Genomic DNA, 26,898 nt, shown 5'->3' with positions numbered 1-26,898 from the left:
GGAACTTTAGCGTTAAAGTTCCAAGCCCTATATTATCTAATTCCTTATCCTTTTGACTTTATCTTCTATATCCTAGCAAACTTGTCCAAAGAACTGTAGCTAGCTGGCTAGCTGACATAAATCAGTCACCATATCAACACTTTACTATGCTTAGGCATAGCTGAGGATAGGTGGTAGTAGAAGATAGTTTATTGACAAGATGGGAGAAATTGAATTAAATCCAAATTGTTTTTTTTCCACAAATGTGCAGAAAGACAGCATACAAGAATTTATTAAATTTCCATTTATCAGAATCATGGGCTATTAATCAAACAATATTTTTTTAAAAAAATGAAAAATATTTCTCTGAATATCTACAGATACTATGGCACAAGAATTTTACAGATTTAAAAGTGAATACATTTAAAGGAATGTTTATAGATTTTGGAGTCTTAGATACATTTTGCCTATAATTCTTTAAATGTTAATGAGTAAACCACTAGATTTCATGATTTTTAATTCCTTTATACATAATATAATAATGCTTTTTAACATTTCTCAAAACATTATATTAAAATAGTATCAAGCATGTGAAAATATTTTGTTTATACTTAAACCATAAATTATTATTTAAAATTATCATTCAAGTTTTACTTTTTATATTTAAGGAAGATGGAGAATGCTACATGGTATAAAACAAATACTTTCTATCAGATTTTTAAAAATATATTCCTATATGATTCTAATTAGAATTGTCTTTAGAATTCTATTTTCAAAATGAAACTTCCTAATAGAATTGATAGTAAAAAAAAAATTCAGGTATCAGAGCACAAATCTCTAGGGTATATAAAGAACTCAAAAAGCTAGGCACTAAAAAACAAATAACCTAATTAATAAATGGGCCAAGGACATGAACAGACACTTCTCAGAAGACGATATGCAATCAATCAACAAATATATCAAAAAATGTTCATTATCTCTAGCAATTAGAGAAGTGCAAATCAAAACTACTCTTAGATATCATCTCACTCCAGTCAGAATGGCAGCTATTATGAAGACAAACAACAATAAGTGTTGGCGAGGATATGGGGAAAAAGGCACACTCATATATTACTGGTGGGACAGCAAATTGATGCAGCCAATGTGGACAGCAGTATGGAGATTCCTTGGAAAACTGGGAATGGAACCACCATTTGACCCAGTTATTCTTCTACTGTGTCTATACCCAAAGGACTTAAAAACAGCATACTACAGCCACATGGATGTTTATAGCAGCACAATTCACAATAGATATACTGTGGAACCAACCTAGATGCCCTTTAGTTAGATAAATGGATTAAAAAATGTTGCCTATATACACAATGGAATATTACTCTGCAGTAAAAGAGAATAATTCATGGCATTTGCAGGTAAATGAATGGGGTTGGAGCAAACAATGGTAAGTGAAATTAGCTAACCCCAAAATACAAAATGTTGACTGTTTTCTCTGATATAAGGAGTCTGACTCATAAGATGGGAGGGGGAGGGGGAGCTTGGGAGGAATAGATGAACTCTAGATAGGGCAGAGGTGATGGGAAGGGATGGGGTAGGGGATTAGCAATGATGGTGGAATGTGATGGACATCATTATCCAAAGGATATGTATGAACACATGAATTGGTGTGAACATACTTTATATACAGAGATATGAAAAATTGTACTCTATATGTGTAATAAGAATTGTAATGCACTCCACTATCATGTATTAAAAAATAAAATCAATTAAAAAAATTTAAAAAGTCTAATTTTTATGTGGTTTAACGTAAGCTCCCCTTTCTATTATATTGTATTAAGCTTCTATTATGTTCATGGCAGGAGTAACTTATAAATTCTAGTATAATTTCATATTCTTTCTATGTGATCTCCATATGGAGAGCTTTGTCACAATACACAGACAATAGTGGGCTTCTAGCCATCAAGGAAAAGATAGTTTATAGTAGAAGCTCTAGACTATTAAAAAATGTTACAAGTGATACAATCCAGTAAATACTACCCTTTAGGCCACTTCTAATTTTAATCTCTCAACTTCCCCGCATGAATTTTGCTTTTAACTTTTTACTGATGAATGCTTGTACATATATATATATATATATATATATATATATATATATATATATATATATCTAGTGTTTCAATTTATGTGTTGATATGTTCATATCAATTTAAAAATAGCTTTTATTGGTATATTTATACATTAATTACATATTTCATATATGCTATTATATATTTTATATATTAAATGCTTCATATATGCTTTGTACATTTATTTGCAGTATTTTATGAACAAGTTCATGATTTCATTTGGATCAACTGGATATATTATCCTGACCTAAAAAAAGGAAAAACAAGAGCAAACAATTGAAATCAATAATCAGTAAATATTATTCTTTTCTTTGAAGTATACCACTCATAGCATATTTGATTAGATGAATGGTTCACAATCTTTTAAAACATGAGTATCACACACTATGATAATCAAGACTTGTAAGAAACTTCATAGAGAACAGAATCTTAAGTAGTATTTGGAAGGGAATATGAGGTAGACAAAGGGAATATGATACCCATCCAGAATAAACATATATAATCACATTTTTTCATAGCAATTTAAAACGAAAATTGGAAAAAAGGCAGACCCAAGAATAAAATCTTGAACTTGAGACTTTCAGGTTCCATTTTACCAAAATTAAAGGGCAACAGTAGGTAGTGAAATGTATACTTTAATACCTACACTTAAGATACATGAGATATGAGAAATAAAGACATATGTTAGGTAATTTTGTTCACATTACATATTATGTATGACCTTTGGATTATTATAAACACTAAGGTATGATAAGGTAAGTATAAGTTCAATACAAAGTGAGTCTTTCATACTTATTGTTAGGAGTTGTACCCCTTTTCCCAAATAATATGCAGAAGCCCTAAGTTGACTGCGATAATTATACATTTAAGGACAAAATAAAGGTAAATGGCATGGTAAGTGTGGGGCCTTAATTCAAAATTAACCATATTTCTATAAAAAAAGGATCTCTCTCCCTCTATGAACAGAGAAAAGGCCATGTGAGAAGTGAGAAGTAGGGTAGAGAGCTCTCATCAACAACTAAATTTATCAGCACTCTCTTGTTACCTTTTAGCTTCCAAAACCAAGAAAACTAATTTCTATTGTTTAATTCTATTTTTAATTAGGGAAAACAAAGTATTAGGAAACATTCTAAACCATAGTATCAGCCTAGGAAGCAGACAAAAGAAAGCTAAAAATATGAAGGATGCTGGTGCCAAGATGTGAGGAAATGGAATATTGGAAGAAGGATGGACAGACAGAATAAAATGTTAAGCACTAAAAATGTATTTCATTTACTTCTCATTTTTCTTTTTGAGAATTAGATTGAGTAAATTCTCAAAGCAGAGGTATATAAAAAAGACCCGGAGGGGTGACAAATCTTGCATTTTTCATTTTGGGTAAAAATCTCTCCAATTTGCAAGGCTGCTTTTTTATACGATTTTATAATACTTAATATTTTTTGTATGTGTGCTAGGGATTGAACCCAGGGTGTTTAACCAGGAAGACATCCCCAGCCCTTTCTTATGTGTTATTTGGGAACAAGGTCTTGCTAAGTTACTTAGAGCTTCACTAAATTGAGGCTGGCTTTACACTTGTAGTCCTCTTGCCTCAGTTTCCCTATTAGCTGGTATTACAGGCATGCACCTTGTCACTTTTTAAAGATCCTTATATATAAATAGTCTTTCATATTGTGAAAGTATAGAATAAATTGCTTTGTTTTTCTTTGTCTCAACTCTCACTTTGACAATAAATAGTCATGTTCAGTGTGTACTTAATAATGAAAAAATCACCTCACAGTGTTATTCTTCCAACATAAGAAATATCCTTCTCTCAGGGCACCTTTATTTGAATGTTTTGTAATTATTCTAACCTAAAAAATAGTGATAATAATTTCTCAACATATTTTAAGGGTTTATTTAAGTTGATGTTTGCTTATTTTTAAGCTTATTTAGTACTGCCTTACAATTTTCTTATACTTTCCTTATACGTCCTTATATTTTCCACATGACAAACAATTGATATTTATTGATGATACCTTTTAAAGCCTTGCAAAGCTCTTGCACTTTATGTTATTATGTACATAGGTACTGTTTGCAAGAAAATTAAATATTTAGATTTAGATTAGTCTCAGAAGACAAGGTTATGAAACAATAAAATATGACCCTCAGTCAAGGTTACTCTGAAAAACTAATGCTTTTTCTGAAATATTATAATTTTAATGTCATATTTCTATTATAATCTGGGAATTTTACAAATAAGTAACACAGTAATTGTGTTAAAATGGTCCTGATCATAGCAAGAAGTAAAATAACGTAACTTCTGTTCTTAAATAAAAAATCTTTGCGTGTTACGCTAGTATATATGTACAACTATACATACAGATATGCATCTACTTATACATGAGAAAAAATCAAAAGTTTGAAATTTCTGCAAAATATACAAAATAACAATGTTTTAAAAAAAATATAATTGGTTTCAGGATTTATCACTGTGAATTAAGTTATGCTTTATTCATGTCATGTATTTTTCCTATTTTTGATATGGCTCAACATAAAAACAAATTAAATTTTTAAAATATAGGTAAAAGTTCAATTTAAAAAATTTATACCCGAAAGATAAACACTAATGAAGTATGGAATAATCTGTTTAAAATTTAATTATAAAAACATTAATAAGTAACTCTTCAAAAATTCTATTACAAGATATAGCCTTTTATTAGGTGCCGAGTATGTAAAAATATTGGAAGTAAGATTTTGAAGAACTAACAAAACATTAGTATAAGTGGACAGAGGCTTCAAAATGATCTAAATAAAATATAACCAGCTCTAAAATGGTAAAACAAGGTACTATGGGAACACTGAAGAAAAGCACCAGTCTTTGGAAATGGGTAGAAGTGCTTAAGCAAGTCTTAGAAAAGTCTATCTTGTGTTGAATGCTCAGTGGTGAACCTGACAATCACATACTTGCATGTCTAATTATGGGTATCAGGGTATGAAAATAGACATAGAAAATTTTTTAAAATCTGCGTTTCTTTCTACAAGTAGTTTAATAACTATAGGAAAGAAGGCTTTAACAGAGAATAGTGTATACAATGCTGAGAATTTGATATAACACCTACATGTATATGACATGGGCATTTCAAAGCCACAAAACACTGAAATTGAATTTGTGTTTTGAAAAGTTCACTCTGGAGGTTATGACAAATGGATACAGGTAAGAGAAATTGTTAATGGACTTCAACAGTTAATAGGGAGTCCAATATAATATATGATAAGGCCTAAATCTAATGGTTGTGACAATATAAAGAGGAGTTTAAAATAACTTAAAGTTGCACATTAAAAAATTAAAAATAAAAATCTTCTTGAAAAAAATGGAGCAAAAGGCAATAGTTGTTAAGAATAACTTTAGAGAGAAAACACATTTCTATACTATGTTGCTGGACATAGGATCAGAACAATCATTCTAGTCTCCTAAAAAACTGACCAATCTCATTAAGTTGGTATTTATCATTTAAATAGATCTTTACTTTGTATTTCAGGCATAACCACTTTATTTGCCTATTCATACATATTTTATCAAATATTAAAAATAACAATCATTAGCATGAATGTATATTAGTATGAGGTGAAATATGATGGTCTGGACAAAATTCCACCTTTTATTTTTATAATAAAGTATATTGTAAGTGACAACTCACTGAAACCAGATTTCAGGTGTTCTTTGTGCTCAAATATTCATCACTCCCTAAATTTTTACCGAATATTTGCCATCTCATATTCTTAGCATACTTTTGAAGAGTACAACACTTGTGCTGAATTGTAGCAAATTGGGAACTTGTTTAATGGTTCGGAAAACTCTCACAGCTGACTGAATAGAGAATAACACACTCATTATTATTTATGACTCTATTTCCAGGTCTTTATAGGTCAGCTTATTGAATTCACTGAATATGTTGCTTTTTCATCTTGGTAAAACCATATTTGCAGGCTACTTTGCAATAGACAATCTAATAGAAAAATGTTACAATTCTTTAAAAAAAACATAAAACACACTTATGGTATTAACTCCAAATGAAAAAAATCTGTAGTTTATAAAACTTTTAAAAATCCATAATATTAAAAAGAATGTATCCACTAAGGCCAATGATTCCCTAGCGTTTCTCTGGATTATTCCTTCCATGAGTCTTTAATACACATAAAAGTGTTCTTTAGAAAAGCAGGGATTCCAGGAGCTAGACTGGGTTAGTTTTTTAATTAAGGTACTTGAGAAACATTACTATAATAATTTGCATTGTAAACTTTCAAGAGGACTATGACCTGATAATTTTTAAATTTATAAACATGAAACATTTTTCTGAAATAAAATTTGAACAGAGATAAAGCACTGGGAAGTGCAAATCTTTAGCAAATCATTGAAAACCTTTCAGAGACCAAATATAAAGGTAACGGGAGGCTTAATAATACAAAACACAAAAGATTTTTGTTGTTGACTAGGTAATTTATAATTTCGGAGTCAGCATTTGACACTATACTATGGGAAACACAAGCCTATTTTGGCTTAAGATATCCCATATTTAATCCTTACACATACATTCAAAGTGTATTTATTCTGCAAAAGCATTGAACATTATATAACTCTATTCTATTTAAAGTAACAAAATAAAAGAAATTTTAAAAACTTGTAAAAATAAGAAAACTGGATGGGGTTGATAATCAATTTTAAGTGAATTTTGACAAAATATAAATATTTTACATGTAGTATCCTCCTTAGTCCCCTTTCTATAATACTTGCTTTTAAGTAATCTAAAAATTTTATGATATAGCAATAGGTTTATTCTGAAATATTTTAGGAGAAAATTTGCAGAAAGCACTTACATTATTATAGAATATTTGAACTGCTAAATAAATCATAGAAAAAACATAATTTTTGTTGAAAAATTAATATAGCCTTATTAATACACTTAAAATGTAACAGATAGTTAAAAGCATGAACATGGAGATACTAATTTTCATTACTGATGCAATAAAATATACTTAAAGAGTATAATTAGATAAAGGAACAATAAATGACTTGGATATAGATTTATTAAATGATGGTTACTACATGTAAAATAATTATATATTTGTCAAAAAACACTTAAAGTTGATTATCAACACCATCCAGTTTTCTTATTTTTAAGAAATAAGGAGTGTTAAGAGTCTCAGTAAATAACAGGTAGTCATAAGTTCCAAGAAAACATGAGTATTTAAATAATATTTAAATTTTCAGGAAAATCTTTCTTCTGATCATAGCTAATTTAGACTTTGTGGTTTAAGTAATCCAGCTTTCTATTTAAGATATAATCTGAAAAATTCAGCTATTCTGTGTGTGTTGTGTCTACTCTGGGTAACAGGATAACAGCTTCTACTTATACATCTTCAATATACCAAGATATAAGAGTCAAATGATTATTTTTTTTGTTTGAAAGCATATTCTTATAAGGAAAAATAATTCTTGTTGGAGATTTAGTTTCTCAAAATTCAATTTCACATGTATCGATGACTTATTAAATTTAAAATATTATCCCAAATAGACTTTTTATTCTCATCAGCTCAAAATCTACCTGAAAAAAATATTTAAGGGGATGGATTTGAAGGTGTTTTCTGGAATAAAAATCTATGAAAGTAAGTAAGGTAGATGCATTTTATTATAGCATCATATGATCATTCATATATTTTAAAATATGGGAAAACAAATTCTAAAGTGGCCAGAATATGTTGGTAAAGAAGCTAGCAGTAGATGTAAAATATTGCTGTAAACATAACTTTGAATCAACAATGGTCAAAAAATCACACTGTTATTTCATAAAGCATATCAACAAAAATTCTAAAAAAGGGAAAAACATAGTGCATCCACTAAATGAATTCTACCTGATGAAATAAATTAATGTAAATCTACCAAAAATTTCTGCTAATAGCAAATCTGGAATTATTTTCTGTAATATAAAATTGAACATATGGAAAATAAATAAATTTTCTTTCAATTTATCAGGAAATTGAATTAGAAAATTTGATGTATGTTTGAAAAATATTCAATTAACATGTGTGCTATCTTCTTAATGATTGGAATATGAATTCATATGATACTCAGCATAATAAAATTATTTTAAGATAATTTTCCTTTATTTAAAAAATCAGCCTTTTAAATTATTATGAAAATTAATCTGAGTCATTTAAATATTTTCTTTGACAGCTGATGGTTTGGTAAGCTTTATCATTAGAGTGTGCTGAAGATACATTGTATGAGAAAATATTTTGTTCTCTGGTGCCTGCTCTTCAGGTGCCTGTAGTGAATGCAACTTTTTCATTACCTTCCTTCTGTACTAGGTGGCCAGTATCATTTATCTGATTCCCCCTCAGCTGGTTCTGTAGCAGCAACCGTGGGGGGATACATGGTGAGAATTCTCATGTATTCTAGGGATTAGGTTTCCAGCAAGTTCTACCATTGCATCAATCACCATAGTGACCTCTGCTATCTAGTAAGCCATGACTCTTCTTGATTAAGGGTTTGGAAATTAGTGGTGAGATGGTGGGAGCTCTTTTGTGGGTGCTTAATTCTTGGTCCTATGGGTAGAAGTTACTATTGCTCCTTATTTTCATAATTACTGTATTTTTTAGCATTAACATATGCTATAGAATACAGTAATTAGTTTCATACTTTCTATTTCTTCCTTATCCCAAATTGTTGTTAAAGTTAATTGTAGTTTATATAAACATACCCTGTTCAGATTTTAATGTGCATTTGTGTATGTATGTATTTTTTTTTCTTACTGGTTTTAGCTAACTAAATCCAGTCACCTACAGAACTATTTTTTTTCTTTTCAGTTTTGAATACTATGCATTTATTCTTTGAAATTCTAGTCTCCCAATCTTCTTTAGTTTTATTCCATAAAGTGAATTTTGGCAGAATCGGCAATGACCTTTAGATTGTTAAATACAAAAGCAATCATTAAGCCTCTTCCTATTTGACATCTCAGCAGCATTTGATATCATAGATTGCTCACTCCTCTGAGATGATTCTTTCTTAAAATCCCAGGATATCAGGTTCTTTTGCTTTTTATTCTATTTAATTCGCTACACCATTTCAAACTAATTTTTTCTTCTTTTTTCTTATTTGCTCTGGTTGAATACCCTACAACTTCATCATTTGTCATCTTTCCTTATTTAGCTATGTTCAATTCTTTGGTGATACCATTTCATTTTGTGTCTTTAAATTTTATTTATGTGATAACTGCTTCTTGATCTTTTAAATTGATTTTATTTTCTTTTTTTTCTGGTTCCAGGGGTTGAACCAGGGGCAACTGAGCAACATCCCAGTCCATTTTATGTTTTATTTTGAAACCGGGTCTTTCTAAATTGCTGAAGTTGGCTCCAGAGCTCCTGGTATTATAGGCATGTATTACCAAGTAGGCTAACTTTTTCCTGATTTATATTTCCTTGCTACCTGTTTACAACTTCTGAATGATACATTTGATTACCCACTCCACATTTTCACTTAAATTATTAAGGTTCTTTAACAGATAATTCAGCTTCTCCACATCCTAAATTAAAATCAGTAGCAAAGGTCTAATGTTTTAAATTGCATTTGTTTTATTAAAATATTTCACAATATTTATTATTTCACCTACAAATTACTATATCCTTTTAAATTTCATGATTATCTGTAACATAAACATGATTAAAATTAAATTCCCTTTAACTTTTAAAATAGAAAAATAATTGTTCTTGCACTGTATGGAAAACATTGAGAGCTTGTTTGAAGTTTCCCATAGGGGAGCATAGCTAATTATATATCTTTGATGTTTTTGACTGAAGAACTGTCTTCCTTATCAGGGAAGGTGGTCCTCTTTGACCCAAAGCATGGCACAGGGAGGGTGAGAGAGGAAGGAGATACCTGCCTAGACAGCAGATCAGTCAAATCAATTTTGGCAATCAATGAGATGGTGGTTGTCACAGCAATATTTCCCTCATATCCCTGAGTAGTTCTCTTGGTAAATGCTATCTATATTATTTTTAAATATGTATGAAGATACTTATGAACTAATTTAATTTTTAAATTCAGTTGCATTTATTTTTTGGAGTGAACTTCGTTTTCTGATAAGATGTCACAAAATTTTCATGTAACAAGTCTTTAAATATATCATGACCTTAGATATTAGAGGAATGTTGATAAATTTATGTTTTATAAATTTATCTAAGAAACAAATAGGATATTATATTCCATTCAAATTTACTTTTGCAATGTCCATTCAATAAAGGATTTTTAGTAAATTCAGAATTATTGTGCTCCCATCCCTGTTTATGACAATGTTCTCAGTGTTCTCTGTTAGATTCATTATAATACATCAATGCAGAGATTTATGCCAAACCTAGACAAATCTTTTTTCTTATTTGTTCTGGTTGATACCCTACAACTTCATCATTTGTCATCTTTCCTTATCTAGCTATGTTCAATTCTTTGGTGATGCCATTTCATGTTATGTCTTTAAATTTTATTTATGTGCTAATTGCTTCTAGAAGCATATGATGTCAACAAATAGTTAAAATAAATGTAGCCAAAATTCTCTTAATGCCTAAAATAAAGTTCTCATTTGTCCATTCAGAAAGATTTGAGTTCAACTAGGCCAGGATCTATTTTTGTGAGCAAGACTTTTTTTTTTTTTTTTTTTTTTTTTTTTTTTAGTAATGGGGATAGGACTCAACTCTACCCCTGAGCCATGCCCCTAGTCCTTTTTATTTTATTATTTTTTTAAATTTTGAAACAAGGTCTCCCTAAGTTATTTAGATCCTTGCAAAGTTGCTGATGCTGGCTTTTTGAATGGGTTCTTGATAGCTACTGCCTCAGCATTCCAAGCATTTGAATTATAGGCATAGGCCAACATGCCTGGCTGTGAACAAGAAAGTTTGTTATTCTAACAAAAATTATTTGAAGAAAGTGATAAAAGCAATCTGAACTAAGCAACAAAATAGAATAGGAAGCATTTAATGGGAAACATGCTTAATGAGAGTATATACACACACACATATATATGAATGGCATGTGGGAGAGTGAACTTAAGTGGAGACTACAAACTGAAATGGAACTGTGTTTATATATATTCATATATATATATATATATTATATGGATATATATCCATATATATATCTCCTGTTGGTTCAATTCCTCTAGAGGAACCTAATATAGTTGGTCACGATATTTACTGAGAATGATAAAAATAGTCTTCAAAGTTTGTAATAATGTAACTTGAACTTTGAATGTCACTGTAGTTTAAATGGTCATAAATCTAAATAGAATTTAAAATAACTAAGATTTTAGAAGCATATATTGTCTATATTTTCATTTTGAAGACACTACTTTCAGATTTTTTTTAGAGAAAAGTAATCCTATTCCATTTTTGATATTTTAGTTTTGTAGAGAAGACTATTTCTATATTAACTAACTAGATAACAAGCAAATCAGAGAGAAAACAAGCACAGTAACAAAATGAAAAGATAACAATAAATGTGAAAACATTCTATTAACTTGTTTGAACAATTCTTTTGGCCTTATTCATTTGAAGAGTTAATAGATTTTCTATTCTTTTCATTTATAAAGATAAGATATACAATACATTAAACACCAAAGTTTTGCAGTCCAGCTTAGAGAACTGTTGGGCTTATCAAGGACTAGTTTAGAGAAGTAAAATTAAACAAAACATAAATTACTCAATAATGCAACTTATTTGGTATATCTTCTATTGTGATTTATGAATTCTCTTTTTGTACTGATTTGCTCTTTATCACATTACTTGCTTTTCATTAGAGTTTTTACTCATGGCTGTAATTTTTATGGGCAACAAAGTCTTTATGTCACTGGTATCAGATCATTTGTCACTATAAGATTAAAGACAAAGGTTGGAGACCTTGCTCTTGCTTCTTGTATTATTATTACCACCACAGAGACGCTTTTGGAATAAATTTAGAAGACTTTTCATAAAGAAATCAATTATTATAAAGTAAAAGTAGTCTTTATTTCCTAATATTAAACACCTGAGTGTCTTTATAATTTTATTGTTTGTTATCAGATTAAACCATATTCTTCTATATCTAGACAATATTTTATAATGACATTGTTAATGTTTTTCCCATTAACTTTTGCTACAGAAAATAAAAGTAAATGCACCTGTGTACAAATACACACACACACACACACACACACACACACACACACCTACATATTTAAAGAATCAATAGGTTTAATTACTGAAATAATACTAGTTCTAAGTTATGAAGCAAAATTAATCTGTATATCTTCAACTTTCAAAATTTTCTCTGTGTGAGATTTCCCTGAATATCCTTTAGCTTTATTATATGTAGAATTGTTTTCACTTTATATTTAGAGACACATAATGACTGTCTAAACGCTGAACAGAAAAGAACCCACCAAAATTGATATTTATGTGTACTTTTTGTGTTTGTTGTCCTGGGATTGAACCCAGAGCCTTGAGCATGCAAGGCAAGCTCTCTACCAATGAGCTGCTCCCTCTGCTTTATGTATACTTTTAAAGATGTACATATAGTAAATTTATATACATTTGGGTATATATATTTGCATATATATATGAAACTAAAATCAGTGGAAATGAAAGTTACAGAATATTAAATGTTAGTCATTCTTTTAAATCACTTAAATTTCCATATTTTTTATTGAAATTTTAAACCTTGGGGTATTCAAGAAAAATATGAAAACTATTATACAAAATTCTATTCCTCACTTATTTTAAATAATAAGAGTTCATTCTTGAAGACAGCTCAATTATCTATTGCTTTCATTTTTCATTTTCCTCTGGTACTTTCTACAGCAAAGTAAAATAGTTGAATTTATTTCAGTTTAAGCTATTGCATCTCAATACAGAATGAAAGACATTGTTATTTCTGAGTCTTTTTATGTTTTCTTTTCTGAAGTTCATTTTATTTACTATATTTCTCATATACAATCCATATTTTTTTAACTAAAGTTTACATTCTCATTATAATTTCTACACCAAATTATCATAACTAATACCTCATAATGGCATGTACTCATTTATAATTAATAAAGAATATCAGACTAGATTTTCTCCTATGCACCTAACTAATACTTATACACAGATACACATAATAGACTAAGTAATAAGAAGCATGAGAATGCTGATTGTGAGTAAAGATTGACTATATTTTGAAATCTATTTGGTACATTGCTTCATGAATATAAGACAAGATTATTATTGTAAGCTAAATTTATTCGTTGGCACTAATATGTCTTTTGTCATGTAGCCACTGCTGATGAAGTCTCTTTCATTGCTTTTATTGCTACATTTTATTCTAGAATTCTTTTATACATTTGCAAGATATAATCACAGAAACACCTGGCTTTAGTGTAATTTCCAATTACAAAGTCTAACTTTATTCTAGAAGCTATTTTTCTCTATATGTATTTACTTTTGTCTTAAACATCTCTTTAAATCAACTTAAATTTTTCTATTCTTACCCTGGTCACTACTTTGCAATATTTTGGTTAATGATACTGTAAATATTTCACATTGATTTCTCACATTGATTCTCTCACTCATCTGAAAGTTATCATTTATATCATCAGGAATTATTTTACAAAAGCACAAATCAAATCTTGTTCTCAAGTCTCCTTCACGACACAGTTCAAGTACTAATTAGCTAGGTATTTTTGAAAGTAATCCTTATTTCACTAGAAAAACAAAAATTCTTTCTCCTTTAAATATTTTTAGTTTATAGAAATGTAATTTGTGTTTTTAATATATGAAACAGCATATAATCATACATTATAATAATGTAAAAATATTACATATAATTACTGATGTGTATATATATATATATATATATATATATATATATATATACACACATCTATGAAAAGAAGGAAAAAGAGAGAAAGAGAAAGGAAGAAAGAAAGAGATTAGCATTGAAACTGTTATTAGTTTAGTTAGTTTTTTTTTTTTTTTTTTTTTTTGGTACTGGGAATTGAACCCAGTGCTGTGTGCATGTAATGCAAGCACTCTACCAACTGAGCTATATCAGTAGTCTTTATTTTAGTATTACTTAGAGTCATGGTTCTTCTAATACTTTTACTCTTATGTATGCTGAAACCTTGCTGTGGCATGTGGTCCAAATAACTTCCTCTACTATTAAATGGTTTTCAGTTTTTTCTTTAATGTTTTTCTCATTCACCTACCATATTTTGTTTGAAATTCCATATGTCCTACCTATATATGTCTTGATGGTAGCCCACACAAACTCCTTGTTTGTGTGTGTTTAAATACACATAGCATATGCACTGAAGTCACTTAAGGGTTGTAAAAGAGCTGTATATCATTAGTCATTGTAAGAATTATGACTCTGGGATCAAGAAAATAGTGTTTCCGGTCACATTAACAGATTTTCATGAAGAACTTAAGATGCATATAAGTCCACATTAAAGGCTATAGAATCCTACATTCAGCTAAACTCTCTTCCCACTCCTTGTTTGAACACTGAGGTAAATATGAAGCTAAACAAACAAACAAACAAACATCACACTCATATTGTTGAAACTACGTCAATTGAAAAGGATTAAGGAAATAATTCTTGACTAGGTCCATTGATATTGATGTGAATCTTGGAATTATGGCTGTAGGTGTCTCCATTTGTCTGGGAAGGAAGATTCCTTTAGTAACACAGATGCACTAAGATGACTTCTTAACAGTTATTGGCCCCATTAATATGGGATTGACCTCTAGATGAAATCCCCCCTAAATAGGATGGCCACTATGATAGTTCCAGAGAGGACCAATTGAGGTCAAAAATTCCACCGCCACATGTGAAGAAGGAGCTGATCACCTGATTGGCTAAGAGTATAGAAGGTGGTCCCCAGTACTCCTGGTAAACATCAAACAGTAATAAATTTGGGGACACTGTTGTCTCCTTTGTTGTTGTCTGCTTGGAGATGGCCCATTCTCTCCCTCTCTCAAGAGTGCTCCTGCATAAACCTCAGTTTGCTTTTACTTTATTTTCACCTCACTTTTATTTATAATAAAATTCTCTTGCATGATATTTTTTGTCTGACTTCAGAGTTTTTTTATTGGAACATGTGAAGCAAGGTTCGGAATTTCAGCTCCCTGCTTTTCTGAGACAATATCCCATTAGTGGAAGAACCACATTAGTGTTAGATACAACTTGATTAAAATCCAAGCTGCAAAACTTAATAGAAAGATGGTAATCATGCTGATTCTTTAATTTACTCATTTGTGAAATGGGACTAATACCTACTATATATAAGTATTATAGAATTTAAGTGACATAAAATAAATTCTGCTTGATAACTAAAGAAATAAATACATGTTAATTCCTCTTTCCCTGCCTTTTTTTCCCTTCCCCACTGTCTTTATAAAAACCTTAAAAACTGCTACATTCAGAATAGTATGAATGGTCTTCGTACTATTTTATGGTCTTCCATGTGAGAGAGCACACATGGAAAGAAACCTTGAATTACAGTTAAACTATCTCTGTGCATGTTCATATATGGCCAGCTCAGATTCTCAGGAAAATTGGATTTTCCTCTTAGCCGTGTGACTTTAAGAAAATCACTAACCTCTGTAAGCCTGTTTTCTGTTTTCTCTGTACATGTAGTAAATAATCCTTCCCTTTTACCTACATTTTTATGATTAGAAATATTGCAGGTAAAATGCTTTTAATGATTTGCAATTTACTAATAATAGTTATGGAAATAATGTTTTTTCCGGTATACCAATAACATTTTATAAAAAGAAAATATTTTTGCATTTTTCTTCTGAACATTTATTCCTTGAAATAATATATAAAGATATGAGTATAGTACCACCAATTTGAGAACTTGAGGATTGGAAAATAGATAAATACTATGTTTATGCCTACTGGACCTTGTAATAAGAATTCATTTATACCGGTTGCTGTGGTACACCCCTGTAACAGCAAACTTGGAAGGCTGAGGCAGGAGGATTGCAAGTTCAAGTCTAGGACAAGTAACTTAGTGAGACATTATCTCAAAATAAAAAATAAAAATGACAAGGGAGGTGGCCCATTGGTAAAGGATCCCTGGGTTTAATCACCAGTGTACCCCACTCCCTAATTAACTTAAAATCCTTCTACTAGTTAGTCATGCCAAAATAAAATATTATTTAAAAAAAATTTTAATGTTAAAATATTTCTTCACTAAGGAAGATAAAGAAGCTGAACCAGTAGAAACATACCCCAATACATAACATATAGCTTTAAGGACAAAATGATCTCATAGGATTGCATCTCTTTTCTGATGTTCAGGTGGGAACTTCTCCCCATAGCTGATGACAGAAGAATGGGAAAGGATGGTATGAAAGAAAAACCATATTGTGAGAAGATAGAGCCCTGGTTACATTCTTGATCTCCTCTGCTGGGCATCCTAATATTTCTGATAATTTTTGAGCACCAGTTTAACTCCATGCTCCCTGCATTTCAGTAAACAGTGTAAATGGCTAGATAATAATGGCTATGCCCTAGCATTTGTTATTGGATAACGACCATCTACCTATCATTGGCTATCTTTGGCTAGTTGTGATCAACGGCCACTTGTGACTTGAGAGAGGATACAAGATGTGAAAATATCTAACATCAGCAGTTAGCATGGGAGATTTGAAAAAAATCCATTTCTGGTATCACAATTTATACTTCGTCCAGTAATCTAAATCCATGGTTTGTTTCCTTTTGAAAGTGCCGCATTATGACAAACTCATGTAATTTGTTTAGGAGATACTTGTGTAAATTCTTTACCTCTGTTTTATCTCCTTTTTTCCTCTCAATAGTAAAATAAAACACAATTACCGCTTTCTATGTATGTCTTCATGGTTTTCTACTTTTGATTCAGAGATGTTTTAAACTTTTAAAATCTTAATATATGACCACAAACTTCACTTCTGTATTAGCTATTAACATTTCATCCTTTCCCATTATATTTTCCTGATGGTCTAAGTCTCTACATTCTTAGTAATATATGTAATAGTGAAAAATTTTGTGATGATTTGGATCCAGATGAAGAATCTGATGAAAGGAATAAGTCTCCCAATAAAATATATGCAGATAAAATTTAACATATTATTTCAGAGGTCAGCTCCATCTTTAAAATTAATTTTGGATATCTCATTGTTTAGAGACGTGATTTAAATCTTGGTATTTCTAACTCTTTCATGGCTTAGTTTGTGCTGGCAACTGCCTGTGTAAAAGTGCAGATCAAGATGTCCCAATTGCTATGGTGATACCAGCCAAAAGAAATTATGTGCAAAGGCTCAGAGTTATTAGTCATGACCCTGAGTTCAGCACCAACTCTCTGGGATAGAAAATTCTGAGCATAATAAGATGACCTTAATGTCTTAGCAGTCTTGCATACTTCAGATTGTCTGCTTTGTTAAAACTTTACTATAAATAAACTTTTGATGATGAATCCTGTATAATAAATGTGCTGAGATAGCTCTGGGTAACTGCTTCTCCATCAGAGAGCAGTGTCACCCCCAGCCCCACCTTTTTCTCTCTATGTGTGTCTGATTGTCTTTTCTTCAGCCCCCATACTCTTCGTCCAGTCCAGTTTCTTTCCCTGAATTAATGGCTGTGCTGAGAGCAGAGATGAGAGGTCCATAGCAGCTGATAAAGCCAAGTCCCTTGATTAGCAATGCTGTACATAGATAATTTGCAAAATTACAAGTTTTAACCAAGACTTAAAACATGTGAGTAGATAAAACATGTTGTGATGCTTATTTTTAAAATAGTTTTTCAGTAAGTTGTGTCTATGAAAACAGCAACACACATAATTACCTGTGGTGGAAGTAGTGGCAGTCGTATGAAGGCAAGAAGCATGCTCAGGTCATTGCATCGCCTCTGCATGTCATACTTGACCCACATCATTAATGCATGGAAGATGGTTTCTTCATCAGGAACATTTACATCATCACTGGCTAGTAGTTTATGGAGCTCCTCAGCTGGAAGGAGTAAAAACTCCTGATTTCTTATAACTTCCATTATGTTTTCCTGGAGGGAGAAAACATTTTGGCATAAATTCTGCTTCACTTTTATTTGGCAAGTAAAGCATCTCAGAAAGAAATGAGAAAAGTAGTCAATAACCTTTGTTCTCATTATAACATAATCCTTGAGACTCAATCCTTCAGAAACTAGAAGCTGTTAAGATGAAAGCATTGTAATTGTAATTGAAGTGTAAATGTATCCGAGACAGCACAGATCTTGTAATAACTGGAGGATTATAATGTTGAGCTTTGTTATGCGGGCAGAATATACTTAGTGATTAAATGTTCAAGTTTCAAGTGTTCTGCTGTGTAAGATTTAGTGAATATGAAAAGAATAACATTTCACATTTTTAAAAGCTTGACTACATATACAAGCATCAGAAAATGGCAATAAAATTACATTAAAGTGTAACACTATAAGGTGTTATCATTGTTTTTTTCAGATGGGAAAAAAGAAAAGCAGAAGAGAGAGGCTATAGTAGTCACAACAATCCCATATTCCAACCTCTTATTATCTTTCATAGCTCCTTCTTTTCATGACAATTTATTTGGCTCAACTCAGATTTCCATTTATTTTATTTCCTGATTGCCACAGCTTCTAATTTCTCTGCCTGAGTCTATTCTTAGCATCTCAATTGTGTCCTCTACAATGATACCAAAATGATATTTCTAAAATATAAACGTGGGTATGGCATCATTCAAAGATTTTATTTAATTTTATGGTCTCCCTTGTTTTGGCTCAAACTTCTTGTTTAAGAATTCTGGTTTTTCATTATCTGACATTTTCTGATTATCATTCATTTTTTTCCCTGACTTACATTCCAGTCACAACTGAAAGAAAAATTACTCTTTAAATTTTCCCTGTTAACATGTTCTCCTTATTCACTCTATTGCTTAAATATGAATTTATCTACCATATTTTCCTAATTTCTGTCATATCAAGGACACAATAGCTATCTATATGAGCTTTTCTAGCTCTCTATCTTGTCTCATGTGACCTAACTTCAGTTCCACTAGATCTTCACAGTGCAAAGTTTGTATATCCTTGCCACTGCAGTTACCAAACAGTTGCTATTGCCACTGCAGTTACCAAACAGTTGCTAATCTTTGGTGCACTTTGAGATTTCATTATAAATTGTAAGCTGTAAGACCCTGTCTTTTGTAAACTGTATATCTAGATCCTGTCACAGTGCCTGGAAAATAAAAGAGGAACTAAGCATTTATTGAATAGATGGATTGATCTTGCAGATCAATGTGGGTAAAATGGCACAAACCTTTTCTACATTTAAGCCAAAAGGCTTCTGTGTATGGTATATTATTAGAGAATATAGAGATTCCACAAACGATGTTTAGCCTTTTTTTTTTTTTGTACCAGGGATTGAACCCAGGGGCACTCAACCACTGAGCCACATCCCCATTCCTTTTTTTATTTTTTATTTCGAGACACAGTCTTGCTAAGCTGCTTAGGGCTTTCCTATGTTGTTGAGGCTGGCTTTGAATTTGCAATCCTCCTGTGTTAGCCTCCTGAGCCACTGGGATTACAAGTGTGTGCCATTGCACCAACAAGTTTGGACTCCTTTTGCTCCACCTCCTCCAATGTCTTCTGAGGCAACTCCATGGAAGATATAACCAAACCTTCTCAGAACATGAGTTATGGTCACAACATTATAGTGGTGGTAGACTCAATAGGACACACAATTTAAGATAAAATCTGAGTGAGGCTATGACTGTTTTTTAAAAGCCATGTGACTATGCTAAAAAAGAATAAAGCATTCATCAAGGGACCAATAATCTTCAGGTGAGAGCAGACCCACTCGTGTTCTGAGGAGAAATCTGACCCTTGATAGGAGTATATCCTGGGAGCTGAAGTATGCTTAACTTCAACAAGAGGATGTTAACTTTTACTTTCTTTCAGGTCTTCTGTTATTTATTTACATAAGTTTCATAATAATATAGTTTAGAAGTAATGTGACTTGTTTATAAAATTCATCAACATCACATAGTACCTGAGTTAATTCTGTTAGTGGAAATCATTTTGTCCCCTCTGTTTCCTTTGGGCTTATACTGTGCTGGATAAATTCAATAACTATTTAGTGAATTAACAAACTAAATGTTTTGAGAAGTTCTATCAACATTTTCTAAAGAGCTAAAGTAAAAAAAGTATTTGTGAAATCTTAGAAAGATTATTTTTGTCCATTCACTTTTTCAATTACTCAAAAATCTCTGCCTATATTAAACTATACACAGAATTATAGAGCTAAACCATCAGTATATAGTGCAGAATATCATTTTAAAGCTCTATGAAACTCTTAGCGGTATCTATCATAAAGATATTGTTCAAGGCATGTTTCATTATATTTCATACTGTCCTATTATGATGACCCTTGGGGAAAATTTCTTTCAGGTTTTAGTAGCAGGAATAATTGCACTTCTGCTGAGTAAATTGGTTTGCTTTTATAATAGATGTTGTAAATTATGAAATTGATCAGATTTCTCTTTTTATTTGGCCTCTAGAAAACTTAGAGTCAAATTGAAATCCATCTGGTGTGAAAGCTATAGCATTTTATGGTTTGGTTTCTTTTTCTGAAAATTCTGATAATAGTTTCATTTAGTATTACTACAGCATCTTTGCTTTCTCTTTTTCTGTTCTTTTACACCTGTATCTAATTTATCTTATATTCACATAATGTTATATTTTTGAGCCACGCTAAATCTTTTGGGAGGTATTGTAGCATTTATAAAACTGTTATAAATAAACTGGACTTTAGAAGCTGGTATCAGTCATTACTAATTCTGTCAGAATTGGCCATTTACTATGTTGTTTACTATTGTTATTTTTACATACTATGGAATCATAAACTTCTTTATGCTTTCCATACCTCAAGTCGCCTTTCACTATTCCCTGCTGAATATTCTTCTATGGTGATTGCAATCTAATTTCTGAAATTTAGTTCTATTATGCTTTATTTATAAAAGTAATAATATTAGTTCACACTAATTGTCTCACATTACTTATGCACCTTAACTAATACTTTATGATCTGAAAAATTATATTTTGAGATATCTAAGCTCTTGGCCTGTTTAATTTGTTTAACAAGTTTATTTAACGTCTGATGTATGGCTGTGACTAACTTGTGAGAGAGGATAAAATAGAATCAAAAGTTTACAGTAGAGGAGATATGTATAAAAAAATGCAGTATATAATGATGGTAGGCAACTCCATAGAAGGTGACTTATTCAATGGACCCAAAATATTTGGAAAGAGTTTACACTAGAAAATAGGAGCTGGAGAAAAATGGTATTCTGACCATAAAACAAAAACATAACAGTAGGTAATGAAGTATGGGAAGCCAGGGTTGGCACATCACCTTGATTGGAAATGAGGACAGAAAAACTATGGGAAATAATACTGAAAGGGTATTTTAGTTAGGATAATGGAAGAGGTTTATTCTAAATCTATGACAATCTCTCCCATTTAAACACACACACACACACACACACACACACACACACACACACACCCCTTCTATATATTCTATATATTGGTTAAAAGTATCTATTATAAAGAACAAAATTTGGTATTAAATGTAAGATGCCACTACCTAAGAAAGAAATTCTAAACATTCTAAACCCTACATTTACTTTTTCTACTTTATATTATTTAAAATTATTTTTTTAGCTGAAAATATTCAAGTTTGTTTTATTCTAAATAAAGGGTTTTTTGGTGTGTTTTGTTTTTTACCAGTATTGTTTGGTATTCTTTCAGTTTAAAATAAAACTATTCTCTAATATTCATATCATCTTCTTTTAACTCTATTATTTTTTCCTATTATAAAAGTGGTAATATATCAATAAGTAGTAATTCCATTGAGATTTTATTAGAAACATCATTTTTCTACATCACATAAATGTTAGCTAAAAATTAATGGTAGCACTAGGTCAAACAGAATATAATTATATCTCTTTAATTATTACCTTGTTGTTATTTATGTAGCCTAAAATATAGGTATTAAATTAATAGAAAAATAATTTATGATTCAAATAACATTGAAGTGAACTTTAATCTTCTTTACTTCATTAATACCTATTATTAAAACAACACAAAATGCAAGAAAAAAGAAAAAAATTATAGTTACTTAAGGAAACATTTCTCCTTTTGAAGACTGATAAGACTGACATCACTCCAAGTGCAATTTTAAAATTATACTTTTTTAAGTATCCTTTGAAAAGCAATGTTTTGAGAGTTTGATAACATATGCATGACTATACTATTTTCTGAAGCAAGGCTGAAACCATCTTTTGATTTTTCTTAAGCAGTGTCTTTCCTGTTTTATTATTCACTGGATAGATACAAGGTTTCAAATTTCTATGACACTAAAGCCAACACTATGGTGTGAGTCACACTCGCTGCCACTCTGGAGGGCACAGGTAGTAAAGTCTGGCCACATCCTTTGAGTTTTCTCCTAAGCATGCTTTTCCTTCTTCACAAAAGGACCAGAATGATAGTTTCCCAAATTTTAAAGTTCTATTTCTCTTGTAAGTTCTCTTTTCTTGCATTTTCCTAAAGGATTTTAAAAAGTCACTCCTTAAAACTTTGCCTAGAGATTTTTCCTGAAAATATCCCATTTCATCACTCATGTTGCTGCTTCTACAAAACACTAGGACACAATTTGACCAACTATTTGCTACTTTAAAAAAAAGATGGCTTTTGTTTTAATTTCAATATCATGTCCCTCAGTTTGGTCTGACATACAGTGAGAAATAAATTTCTTTGTTTATAAATCACCCAATCTCAGGTATTTTTATAGCATCCTGAAAAGTCTAGAAATTGATATATCCTCAAAAAAAATAAGATAGTTGGGAATCAATTTAACAAAAGAGGTGAAAGATCTATACAATGAAAACTGCAGAACTCTAAAAAAAGAAATCAAAGAAGACCTTAGAAGATGGAAATATCTACCTTGCTCTTAGATAGGCAGAATTAATATTATCAAAATGACCATACTACCAAAAGCACTACACAGATTTAAAGCAATTCCAATCAAAATCTCGATGGCATTCCTGATAGAAATAGAAAAATCAATCATTAAATTCATCTGGTAAAATAAGAGACCCAGAATAGCTAAAGCAATCCTAAACAGGAAGAGTGAAGCAGGTGGTATCACTACACCAGAACTTAAACTATACTACAGAGCAATAGTAACAAAAACAGCATGATATTGGCACCAAAACAGGCTAGTAGACCAATGGTGCAGAATAGAGGACACAGAGACTAACCCACAAAATTACAATTACCTTATATATATATATATTTTTTGGCACAAAGGTGCCAAAAACATACATTGGAGAAAAGATAGCCTCTTCAACAAATGGTGCTGGGAAAACTGGAAATCTGTATGCAACAAAATGAAATTAAACCCCTATCTCTCACCATGCACAAAACTTTAACTCAAAATGGATCAAGAACCTAGGAATTAAACCAGAGAGTCTGCATCTAATAAAAGAAAAAGTAGGCCCTAATCTTCATCATGTGGGATTAGGCTCCAACTTCCTTAAAAAGACTCCTATAGCACAAGAATTAAATCCAAGAATCAATAAATGGGATGGATTCAAACTAAAAAGTTTTTTCTCAACAAAAGAAACAATCTGTGAGGTGAACAGAGAGCCTACATCCTGGGGGCAATTTTTTTACCCCTCACACATCAGATAGAGCACTAATCTTTAGGGTATATAAAGAACTCAAAAAGTTAAACACTGAAATCAAACAAATAACCCAATCAACAAATGGGCCAAGGACCTAAACAGATACTTCTCAGAAGAGGATATAAAATCAATCAACAAATATATGAAAAAATCTTCATCATCTCCAGCAATTAGAGAATTGCAAATCAAAACCACTCTAAGATATCATCTCACTCCAGTCAGAATGGCAGCTATTACGAAGACAAACAACAATAATTGTTGGCGAGGATGTGGAGAAAAAGGTACATTCATACATTGCTAGTGGGACTGCAAATTGATGCAACCAATTTGGAAAGCAGTATGGAGATTCCTTGGAAATTTGGGAATGGAACCACCATTTGACCCAGCTATTCTTCTCCTCAGTCTATACCCAAAGGACTTAAAAACAGCATATTACAGGGACACAGTCACATCAATGTTTATAGCAGCACAATTCACAATAGCTAAACTGTGGAGTCAACCTAGATGTCCTTCAGTGGATGAATGGATAAAAAAAATGTGGCATATATATACACAATAGAATTTTACTCAGCATTAATAAAGAACAAAATCATGGCATTTAGAGAAGATAATTCTAGGCGAAATAAGCCAATCCCCCCCCCCCCAAAAAAAATCTCAAATTTTTCTCTGATATAAGAAGGTTGACTCATAGTGGGGTAGGGAGGGAAAGCATGGGAGGAATAGATTATGAAGTTTAGATAGGGCATAGGGGTGGGGTGGGAGGGAAAGGGAGGGGCAGGGGGTTAGCAAGGATGGTGGAATGTGATGGACATCATTATACAAAGTACATGTACAAAGACTTGAATTGGGTGTCTGCATATACAAACAGAGATACAAAAATTGTGGTATACATGTGTATAAAGAATTGTAATGCAAAAAAAAAACCCAACAGCAAAGTACATGTATAAAGGCATAAATTGGCATACACATACTTTATATACTGAGATATGAAAATTGTGCCCTATATGTGCAATAAGAATTGTAATGCTTTAGACTGTTGTTGTGTGCTGAGGGCCATTACCAAGTAGGAATGACGCATCGAAATTTCCTTGCCAAGCGTACCCCATGCTGCTTAGAGGACATTTGATGGAACATTGCATGCATGCTTTAATAAGGTGACCTTGCTCAAGGACCAAGGCGGATTCGGGTTTAGAGCTGATCAGGTTTGAGGAAGTAACCGGCTCCTTGAGTTTAAGATAATGGGTTTTAGGGAAGTTGGAAGTTGAAGATTATTGCTGGGATTAGGGTGTTCCTGCTGCTTGTTCCCATTGAGTTCTCGTGAGATTAAAATGGGATTTGGAGAGAGCCTCGTGGAGTAGGTGGTTGGTGCGGGAGACAGCAGAACACGTTTGCCCCTGGACCTGTGTGGAGGCGGTGTGAGAGCGGGAATAAAGAATTGCTGTTTGAACCTACAAAGCTGTGTGGTGGCTCCTGATTCTGGTGCCAAGCATTGACCTTGGCAGTTGTGTAGTTCAATAATAAGAATAATAACATCTAAAACTGTGAAAGCAGCCTTGTATCTGGGTAAATAGTAATGTCTAGAGGTCTGAGATATTATTAAAATGTTCTTTATCATCCACATTTCTACCAGCTTTGTGATCATAACCACTTAGATCTCCTAGAAAACCTGGGCTTTCTCTACAGCTTTCGCCTTCTGAGAGCCCTCACCAGAATTGTAATTGATATTCCATTCACTACAATAAACACTCTTTCTAGAATAGACTTCAAAACTTTTCTAGCTTCTACCTATTTTCTAGTTCCAAAGCTGCTTTCATATTTTTAGGTGTTTGTTATATAATATCCCAATTCTTGATACTAATTTCTGTTCAGGATGATATAGGAGAATATCCTAGATTGAATAATTGATAAACAATAGAAATTTATTTCTCCATATTTTGGAGCCTGGGAAGTCCAAGATCAAGACACTAGCAAATTTGCTGGGCTTCTTCTTTGTAAGTGGAATCTCCTCACTGTGTTTTCACATGATAGAAAGAGTGGAAAGATCTCTATAAACTCTTATTTATAAGGGAAAGAATTCCATTCATGAGGGCCTTGCCTTCATGTATTCATATCATAATCACTTCCCAGAGGCCACAACTTTTTTTTTTTTAGAGAGAGGAGAGAGAGAGAGAGAGAGAGAGAGAGAGAGAGAGAGAGAGAGAGAGAGAGAGAGAGAGAGAGAGAGAGAGAGAGAGAGGGAGAGAGAGAGAGAATTATTTTTAATATTTATTTTTTAGTTTTCGGCGGACACAACATCTTTTTTTGTCTGTGGTGCTGAGGATGGAACCCAGGCCACACGCATGCCAGGCGAGCATGCTACCGCTGGAGCCACATCCCCAGCCCCAAGGCCACATCTTTCTACCATCTCAAATGAGACTTAGGCTTCAACATATGAATTTGGGAGAAGACAAAAACATTTAGACTCTTAAGTTTCCCTAAAATACTCCTACCTATTGGAAACTTAGAATGTGAACTTTTGTAGAAATAGTGTTCATGCAGATGTAATTAGTTTACTTCAAAATCATACTGACTTAGGCTGGGACCTAATATAATGACTATTGTCATTCTAGAGAGAAATTATAAGATCTACAGATCATAGTGAGGCGAGCTCAATCTGAAGAAATTGGAGAAAAAGGAAAGGAAAGATGTGTGAAGATAAATTGGGAGATTAGTTACACTGCTACAGGTCAAGGAAGGCCAGTGAATTTTTCCAGGATACCAGACCTTAGAAGAAGTTAGGAAAGATTATTCTCTGGGGACTTCAGGAATGGCTCTGTGCACAATTTGATTTTGGAATTTTAGCCTTCAGAACTATGAGATAATATATTTCTTTTGTTTTAAGTCATTTGTTTTGTGGGGCTTTGTTATGGTAGCCTAAGGAAACTAATATACATTCTAAGAGAAATTGAAAAAAATATGTTTAAAAACTCTCACATAAAACTAAGAAACTATAGCAATTATTCCCAATACTTTCAGTGATAAT

The 26,898-nt window shown here is 31.7% G+C and overlaps 1 protein-coding gene across 1 annotated transcript in view; it reads right to left on the bottom strand.

Moving 5' to 3' along the window:
• The window catches only part of Klhl1 (kelch like family member 1), a 364,387-nt gene that overhangs the window by 143,446 nt on the left and 194,043 nt on the right, over positions 1–26,898 (bottom strand). Inside the window, exon 5 of the mRNA XM_005324822.4 lies at positions 17,968–18,180. Within this exon, the coding sequence (XP_005324879.2) occupies positions 17,968–18,180 (213 nt within the window). The remainder of the gene's footprint in view (positions 1–17,967; positions 18,181–26,898) is intronic.

This window comes from Ictidomys tridecemlineatus, chromosome 6 (genome assembly GCF_052094955.1).
Source record: "Ictidomys tridecemlineatus isolate mIctTri1 chromosome 6, mIctTri1.hap1, whole genome shotgun sequence".
NCBI lineage: Eukaryota > Metazoa > Chordata > Mammalia > Rodentia > Sciuridae > Ictidomys > Ictidomys tridecemlineatus.
This window is presented reverse-complemented; position numbering and strand designations above follow the sequence as displayed.